This window comes from Myxocyprinus asiaticus, chromosome 47 (genome assembly GCF_019703515.2).
Source record: "Myxocyprinus asiaticus isolate MX2 ecotype Aquarium Trade chromosome 47, UBuf_Myxa_2, whole genome shotgun sequence".
NCBI lineage: Eukaryota > Metazoa > Chordata > Actinopteri > Cypriniformes > Catostomidae > Myxocyprinus > Myxocyprinus asiaticus.
This window is the reverse complement of record NC_059390.1, coordinates 4,586,426-4,596,409: the sequence shown is the minus strand read 5'-3', so window position 1 is coordinate 4,596,409 and position 9,984 is coordinate 4,586,426. Positions and strand designations below refer to the sequence as shown.

Here is a 9,984-nt window from a genome sequence, read left to right as displayed (position 1 = left end):
CAGCTGCTTCCCTCACACCGGTGACAATTCTTCCGGCATACCTCCACCTCCCCATCTTCACTGTTATATTTCATAATGCTTATATCAATGAATATTTCAAAATTGTCTTTCTATTCCTTGTTTTAGTCAAATTGTCCAAAGGGGGATCTCAGAGCTCAAGCCCAGTCCTGTGCTAGAGCCTTTCCCTTATGGACAGCATGCCAAATTATTTTAAACACTCCAGCACTATATGAACCAGTGAACTTGTGAATGTATTTTGGAACTGAATGTTTTATTATGTAATTTATAAGTTGTAATACAAAATACATTCTGTGGAGTTGTGTAATTTAATTACACCCTATCATTAATTAGTCATTTATTTTACAGGGCAAAACGTTACACTGTTCAGTTTCCAAAGGTAGCACTTTGTTTGTCAAACAGTTTGTGAGATGAAAAACTCACATGAAAACTCAGTAAAATATTTTTGTGATTTCGGACATTCTGAAAAGAAAAAGAAGACATGACAGATGAATTCTTTTTATTTGTTTTATTTTCTAACAAAATCATGTTTTAAAGGGTTAGTTCACCCAAAAATGAAAATTCTCTCATCATTTACTCACCCTCATACCATCACAGATTTGTATGACGTTCTTTCTTCTGCCGAACACAAACGAAGATTTTTAGAAGAATGTCTAAGCTCTGTAGGTCCATACAATGCAAGTTAATGGTGGCCAGAACTCCGAAGGTCCAAATATCACATAAAGGCAGCATACAAGTAATCTGTAACACTCCAGTGTTTTAATCAATGTCTTCTGAAGCTATCCAATCAGTTTTGGGTGAGAACGGACCAAAATGTAATTACTTTTTAACTATAAATCTTGACAGCAGTCTCCTTGGCGACCATGATTTCAAGCTCGATTACACTTCCTATAGCGCCATCTAGTGCTCTGCGCATGCGTCAAGCACTAGGAAATATAATCAAGCTTGAAATCACGATCGTACCTAGTACAGTGAAAAAGGAGTTACATTTTGGTCCGTTCTCATCCGAAGCCAATTAGATCGCTTCAGAAGTCATTGATTTCACCACTGGAGTCATATGGATTACTTTTATGATGCTTTTATGTGATATTTGGACCTTCAGAGTTCTGGCCACCATTCACTCACATTGTTAGAAGTGGTGGTGGTGTAGTGGGCTAAAGCACATAACTGGTAAACAGAAGGTTGCTGGTTCAATTCTCACAGCCATCACTATTGTGTCCTTGAGCAAGGCACTTAACTCCAGGTTGCTCCAGGGGGATTGTCCCTGTAATAAGTGCACTGTAAGTTGCTTTGGATAAAGCATCTGCCAAATGCATAAATGTAAATGTTAGGACCAACAGAGCTGAGATATTCTTCTAAAAATCTTCATTTGACTTCTGCAGAAGAAAGAAAATCATACGCATCTGGGATGGCATGAGGGTGAGTAAATGATGAGAGAATTTACATTTTTGGGTGAACTATCCCTTTAAGTATTGGTTGATGAGATTCCAAGGTCTTTCCATATGTGGACATCTGTGTAATTGTCCTACAGTATATTTCCATTAGAAAATGGTTAAAAATGACCTTATAGTGTGATATTACACAACTCTTTTTGAAAGACAAAAAGATAGAGGAGTTGATTATTCCGATTAGTCCAAATAGTCCAAACCTATGCTATCTTTTCTCCATCATGCCTGGGCTTTTTCTCAGGAGCCGGCTATAAGCCATCTCCACGGCAACTGTTGTAAAAGTTCTGTATACACAAAAACATGTTTCTATGGCCATGGACGCTGTGGTGTACCACTGGGGTTGCGGTAAGAGGATTTGGTGTATGGAGGCAGAATGAGCTGTTCGATGTGGCTTTCTGTGGATGGAGGTGTGGAGAGGCGGAGGTAGACAGGTGCGCTGGGTGCAGTTGGCGCAATGGGAACCGTGGGTGTGGGAACCCTCTGCAGGACCACATGTGGGTACACCTGACTTTCCGTACGATAGAGTCCAGGAAGAGGAGCCTTTAGGAGATTTTCCTGACTCCTGCATTGTAAACACACACAGAGAAAGGTACGGCATGTTAAAAAATTCAAATTCTATCATCATTCACTCACCCTCGTGTTGTTCCAAACCCGTATGAATTTTTATCTTTGGTGGAACACAGACAGCAGAATGACAGCCTCAGTCACAATTTACTTTCTTTGCACAAAAAAAAAAAAAAAAAGATGCAGGGAAAGTGAAAGGTGACTGAGACTTAGATACTGCCTAGCATTTTTGTATTTATGGAAGTATATTAATGACAAATGTCTTTGAAACAAAAAAGCACGCTGAATTGCAATAATTGAAAAATAAAAGCATTGCATTAACAGTGCTTGCATTTTTTGGTGATGCAATTTCATATGGTTGTATATTTAAGCAGTTAATTTTTTTAATCGAAAACATTTTGCACAAAGTTTCATCATTAAAAATTCTATAAAAAATATTCACCTTTCAAAGTTCATTTCCAAAATATAATATTTTCTGTCGAATAATAAAGATGAAATAAAATATTTTGCAACTCAAAATTGGAAGGTGAATTTTGATCACTTATGAAATTTCAGGGGGGTCTGGGCCGCGATTAGTGGTTCTCGCTCTCAACGGGGCGCGTGGTAAGTTGTGCGTGGATCGTGGAAAATAGCATGAGCCTCCACATGCGGAGTCTCCGCGGTGTCATGCACAGCGGGCCACGTGATAAGATGCGCGGATTGACTGTCTCAGAAGCGGAGGCAACTGAGACTTGTCCTCCGCCACTCGCATTGAGGAGTAACCATGCCACCACGAGGACCTACTAAGTAGTGGGAATTGGGCATTCCAACTTGGTATAAAAAAACATTAAATTGCATCCCCAAAAATGCAAGCACTGTTAATGCAATGCTTTTATTTTTTTTAATTAGCGCAATTCAGCATGCTTATTTGCAAAGACATTTGTCATTAATATACTTCCATATGTGTTCCACTTCAGAAAGAAAGTCATATGGGATTGGAACGACATGAGGGTCAGATGATGACAGAGTTTTTATTTTCTGTACAATCCCTCACCTCTGATAGCCACGGTTATCATAACCAGCTAACCCTCCCATATAGACTGGGCTGTCAAGGGACAGATGGGGGTCAAGGTGTTGGGATAGATTGTAAATTTTGGGCGGAGGAAAAGCCTCCCAGTCTCCCTCCTCTCGCTCCAACCAGCACTCACTTCTCCAGGACGATTTACGCTTGTCTCTGGTCCTGAAAATTTGTACAACAGAAAAATCATCAACCTTCTTATAAAATTCATAAAAAATGCAAGTTCTAAGGAAATGACATGAATACAACTCTTCAATGAAGTATATTTTTATTAATTTCTGAATTAAAAATTATTTTTGACAGATATAAAATGTCTAGTTGATACACCTAATGTTTAGTTCATGATGGAGAAAAAGTCTCTTAAAAATACCAAATAATTGTACTTTTTTATGACATGGCAAAGTTAGTTCAGGTTGTCTTCTGCCGAATGGAATAACAACAACAATACTTAAAAAAATGCAAAACTTTCAAGAAATATTTTCTAGCTTTTAATTAAATGATATATCTGTAAATATTGTAGCTTATATACAGGTATATATGTAGGATATAGGAAAATATCTATTCATTTTTACGTGATGGTTACAAAACCCAACATTTAATGAGTAATTAATCAAATGAAATGTTAAAAATGGAAAAGAAAAAGTGTTTTCCAGAAACCAACATGAATAAAAAGATTCAGAACTTGGCAAATGCATTTTCATCTAGATTTTTTCCCCTTTACATCATCTCTGACATTTGTCATTGACCTTTAAAGTGATGGTTCACCCAAAAATGAAAATTCACTCTCATGTTGTTCCAACCCCAAATGGCTTTCTTTATTTTGTAGAAAACAAAAGGAGAGGCAGAATTAGAAAACTAATTTGTATGGAAATAGTTACAATGAAAGTGAATGGTGACTGAGGCATTCAGTCTGCCTAACTACTTTTGTGTTCCACATGCAAAAGAAAGAATGTCATACATGTTTGGAAAGAGATAAAAGGTAGTAAATGATGACAGAATTGTCATTTTTTGCTGAACTATCCCTTTAAGCGTTTGCCTCTTCCTCCCCCGTGTGTGTGGCTGTGTGTTTGCGCATACCTGCTCCTGCTGTCTATCCGTTCTGTCCTCTCTTTGCTCATGCGCTCCTGCAGGCAGCAGATGATGAAGGACACAGACATGGCGAGGATGACGATGCTGCTCACTACCGATGCCAGAACGGCCACTCTCAGCCCATGGTCCTCTGGTTTGGGAATGGCTACAAGAGATAGAAAGAGTTCAGTTAAGGACTAGAACTACACATACATTAAACACTTTGACAATGTTTTTATGAACAAAGCTACAGATTACACTATTATTTTCACACCCACACCTCTTATCATTATTATTTTTGCATAATTAATTATGATTAAGCATCATTATTTATGCAAAGCTATTCATTTATTCTCTAACACTTACTTGTAATTCCTAAATTATTCCTAAGTAATTAGCAGAAGTGCACTGATAACTAAGTTATTTCTAAATTGTTTCAAGCTCTTTGAAGTCAACACGAAACGCCACTAGCAACCCATTTACTTTCGTAATGTGACATATTCTCAAGTGAAACAGGATATTTAACAAGAAAAATATTAGGGTGGGCTTTCATTTTATCCATCAGTAATTGATTGGATCATGATAAGGGGGCATTCCATACCAGAATAGAGCTAGGTGGTTTAATAGGAGGGGTTGAAAAATAAAGAGGGCATGAATAGACTCAATTCACATTTCATGTTGACTTTAAAAAAGTAATGATGAAGGCTAAGAACGCAGACCTTCACAGTCAGGAGGGTAGTTGCTCCACTGAGGCATGTCTCTATGCAGGATGCAGGAGATTTTCTCACTACCCACCAGCTGGTGTCCCTCAAGACACCAGAACACCAACACTGAGCCCACAGACATTCCAGTGCCTTTTTCTACATAGAAAGAACCTCGCCGAGGGGGAAGCAGTGATGCGCAGCTCAGGCCTGCTGCTAAAGTGACACAAAACAGACAGATAGTTAGGAACCAGTGCACACTTACAGCAAACACACTGATACTGAGAATAGAATAGAATAGAACAGAATCTTTTTGCCACATGGCTGGGGCCAGTGGAAATGAATTTTTTTTTTTAATGAAATGACATGCAAAAAATGTCCCTATTACTGTCAGATGTAATTATTGGTTGCGGCCAGATTCTTTGTTTAATCAGAAGTGTAACTGTTCAGGTTTGCTGACATATTATCTGTGACATCGAGATGCTCTGCAGCTCCGTCTTTGATTGCAAGTTTCTCTTTGTAGATGCATGCCTTTGGAGGGCGGGGTTTTGAAAAAAGGGGCGTGTCTAATTCAATGGCTAAGTCTGGTGGAAATTTGACAATGGCTAATGTCGCTGACAACACTTTAAAGGAATATTCCGGGTTCAGTACAAGTTAATCTCAATCGACAGTATTTGTGGCATAATGTTGATTACCACAAAAATGAATTGCGACTCTTCCCTCCTTTTCTTTAAAAAAAAAAAAAAATCGAGGTTACAGTGAGACATTTACAATGGAAGTGAATGGGGTACATTTTTGGAGGGTTTAAAGGCAAAAATGTGAAGCTTATAACTTTATGAAAGCACTTACATTCATTCTTCTGTTAAAACTTGTGTATTATTTGAGCTGTTAAGTTGTTCAAATCTTCATTTACCGGGACTACATGATTTACGGCGTTACGTCATCATGGCAACAAAGTTGTATAAAACAAGTTAACAAAAAAACAAAACATACAGTAGACTTACAATGAATGAAGAACCTAAATAATATCTGAATGTCACAGGCACTTTTGACCCTAGCAATCACATAGCAAGTCTTTAAAAATCATCCAGGACACCTTAGCAACCACACATCAACGCCCTAGCTATCTCCCACAACACCCTAGCATTGTGGCTGTGAGTTCTGACTGAGTAAGCACCACAAACATTTCCTTTTAAAAATGTAAAAGCCTTGCTTCATAAAATAACATTTATAAGCACCTAATCATCCTAATCTAATCTTTCACATCAAGTGTTTTATCATTGATCAGTATTAAGGCACTTTAAATTACTAAAATCCCCAAAACATTAATGACACAACATTAACTAAATCACAATATTATAACACTGATGTTTTTAGTCAAAATCACAACTATACATGTTTCATAAACTTTTCTTATATGAAAGCATTTTTTTCTTTCTGTGTATCCTCCACAGAATTCAATGTTTCTTTTATCTGTTTTCTCCAACTGAGTCTTCATAATTGCACTGTCCATCTACACAGTCAATATACAGTGAAATCAAGCTCATATTGACTGTGCCAGAGTCATTGTGCTTAAGCTAGCAGGGTACATTGGATTGTGTTTATTGTTCACACCAGTTAGACTCTAGAGTATTAGTGTGGACCAGCAGTGATTTAAGCCCTTTTACTGGTCTCATTAAGCCTGGCTTAACTGGCATGGCAATGCTGCAGACTCCATGGCAGAATAAATAAATAAATAAATGTCCTTCAGCCCCCTCCCACTCCCTCTCCCTTATATCCCCAAGGGTCACACCAGATAGGTTTTCTTAGAATAGAACATGATTAAATAAAGCATATGGCTGCACATTAAAAATTAATCATCCACAAGTCCCACAAGCAGAAGAAGGCAGGGATGATGCAGCCTGACCAAACAGCCTTGAAGTTGCATGACTGGGACGAGTGATCCGCAATAGATTGTCGCCTATTCTCAGTTTGTCAATACATGATCATGTAATTTAGCAAGGAACATTGTGAAAGTACATATCTGTCTTTTAGGCATCTTTAACATGTAATTGTAACCCTCAGGATGACTGCACACTACTCTGCTGACCTCGAGAGCTATTTCCGTGCACATTGGCTTTCTCTCTTTAACACTGTCAACTGAGTAATCCCATTAAGTAGTACTGTGAAGTGGGTGCCTTTGTATTAGGAAGATGTGTGACGCCGAGTGAATGGAACAACTTTAAGGGTTAATCTTATATTTCACTGATTTTTAATTTAGTTAATTACTTTTAAATATAATACTTGGGTTACACATGTTTTTTAATAATATTATTTATGTAGAATATATTTAAGAAATAACACTTCACCTCAAAAATCAAAAGAAGAAAAACAAAATTATATTTTGCAAAAGGAAAATTAAAACTTTTGTAGGACCATTAAGATTTATTGCATTGTGACATTATTTTCATGACAATTAAGTGCATATTTTCCCCATAAATTCTCATAACCATAATTCTGGATGTTTTACTTCTCTTTTTTTTTTTTTTTTATTCCAAAAATGTGTTATTATGAATAAAATTATTGAAAAATACACAAAATATTTTTAGTTATTTTTTTAATTAATTATTTTTTTAAATACATTAAAGGTAGTAAAACAACAAATACCATGATATATGGATAATTAACAATTGTATTATTATTATTATTATTATTATTATTATTATTGCTGTTGTTGATGTTTTGCATTACAGTAATGAATTGGATGGTAAAAATAATCTAATTACTTTTTAGTACAAAAAGTATTGTAAAACATTACATTTTAAACTCTTAATCAGTTAACAGTTACTGACTTTCAGTTAAGTTAATTTTAAGTACATTACTTGGGTTACATATTTCTAAAAATATATTTATGTAAATATATATTACAAATATGAATCATGCTAATTTTTTGAGTCATTGTAAGGGAGAAACGTGTGAAATATGATGCTGAATGTTTGGAATTATTTTGAAAACCTTTCTGTGAAAAGTGTTTCAGAATGTAACAAATGTTATTAGTAACATGATTATGTTTTTCGATGAAGTAATTAACTATAATATCAAGTCAATAATATGAGTACAATTATATAGAAGTAATTAACCATTTGTAGTGGATTACTTTTTTTTAAGTAACTACCCAACACTTGTCACAATGCTAAAATCTTAATGGTCTCTAAAACAGGCTTAATTTCCTTAATGCAAAATATTATTTACTATTACTTTCTTTAGATTTTTGGCCTGATATATGACCCAAACATGTTCTTGAGAGGTTTCGTGAGGGTCACCCTTACAAAGTTTCACTGTAGCTAGCTTTTCCCACAAGGAATCCACAAGTCTCTCCAAAAAAGTTTCACTTAAAACCTCTTAGGTTTACGGTGTGCATTACTCTGAAAGCAGGGCAAATTCTCTCATGACCACGGTGGTGATTACTGTAAAACCCCTCCAGTTCAGTTTCAAAGCTGGCAACTTTGCAACGGAAATGAAAAATTGCCAAGGACTATTCCACTGCCACGTGGCAAAAAGAGCTTAGATTGTTTCACCTGTAGAATAAACCTCAAGGTAGCCGATCCCCGTGGACGGTCTGAAATATACTGTATGTATGAGTCACTCTGCTATAAAACTCCTTGCAGTTTGATAATGTCCCTCTTTCTCTTTCAGACTCAGCGCCCCACAAATCTGCCACACATATTGACTTTAGATCAGCAGCATGTCAATACACTATTTGCAAAGTATGCATGGCTGGAGAGCTTGGCGGTGCTGGCATATTTGATATGTTCTCCAATCATATTAAAAACTCCATCAGTTTTTTATGCACCTATATGAACTGCTGATCTGATTTGCTCTGTTGTCCATGCAGCATTTTTATAACCTTAGTATTGAGCTATTACGAAAGCTCTTTTTCTATCTAAACCCTTAAGAAGATTTTGCCTTTTTCAGCCAACACGTGAATTTCAGGAGCAAGTGCATGTGTTTATTTGTGTGTTTTTGCAGTTACAGCATGTGTCTGTAGAGTTGCACCTTGCATCATGAGTTTCCATGGCACTCTAAACATATGTTCCTTTTTAAGTTATGAAAATTGTAAAAAAAAAATTAAAAAATAAAAAGCAAACTAGATTACAATAGCACTTGAATATCAATATTAATTAAAATCCAAAATCCAAAACAGATCATACAATGCTGTGTACACAACTTTTTACACAAATGTGCAATATATTTACACTGGAAGAGTCATAACTTTACGGCAAAAAACACTTTAATTGTGTAATAATTTATTTAAGCATTTGATTTGATTGCATGGCATAGAGACAATGTGCTAATTTACCATTATTGTACCTGTTAAAGAGTTTTGTTGTTTTACACACCTGTGTAATTGGTGGTGGGGGTCTCAGTGTTGTTCATCCATGTCTCAGTAGCCAATATTGGACTGACTGAAGACCCCTCATCTGGTGTAAATGTCCAAGCTAAGGTCCATGTCATAGAACACAGCACGAACCCCCATCTGAGGGGTCTCTCTTTCAGAGCCATAGATGACTGTGGTTATAAATAAGTAGGAAAGTATAGTCAGTCTGTCATATCCGGGTCTCAGTGCTGTTGGATCTTGGTGACTCTCTTGCGCTTCAGCTGCGCACCAGTCAGCACCGGGAGAACTGCAGCTCACTTCTCCAGAGGATCAGATACAGAGAGAGAGAAAGAGAGAGTGAGAGGGAGAGAGTTACACTGGCTCCATTCCCTCTCAATGCATCGCAGCTGTGTTTCTCTGCTGTAAGCTGCTTGCCACCGCGCGCTGCTGCAGCTCCACACTGCTGATTATGATCCGATAAACGGAGCGCTTGCGTAATGCAGCGTACAGTACAGCCAGCAGCGGTCATTTGTGCGCGCTCACATTCTGAATGACGCGTCGTTCTGCGCTTGCTCTCTCTCTCTCTCTCTCTCTCTCTCTCACGTGATTGCGGGACAGTGGCTTTTAAAGTGGTGCAGAAATACTTCAGTCAATGTATAAGAGTATCACAGTAATAAACTTCAATTAAGGCTATCTACAGACAGTAGGCTAAGTACCAGGGCTAGTTGTCACACTTTTTAGGCTACTTCAGTGAATATTTAGAGTGAAAGC

General features: G+C 37.0%; 1 protein-coding gene across 1 annotated transcript; it reads right to left on the bottom strand.

The window, feature by feature from the left end:
* Positions 1-536: 536 nt before the first annotated feature.
* Positions 537-9,654, bottom strand: LOC127436741 (sushi domain-containing protein 3-like). Its single transcript, XM_051691063.1, has 5 exons — positions 9,236-9,654; positions 4,875-5,072; positions 4,165-4,321; positions 3,064-3,249; positions 537-2,028 (listed from the first exon to the last, which is right to left on the bottom strand). Exons 1-5 carry the CDS (start codon positions 9,396-9,398, stop codon positions 1,773-1,775), a joined length of 960 nt encoding a protein of 319 aa, XP_051547023.1. The 5' UTR covers positions 9,399-9,654; the 3' UTR covers positions 537-1,772.
* Positions 9,655-9,984: the final 330 nt, after the last annotated feature.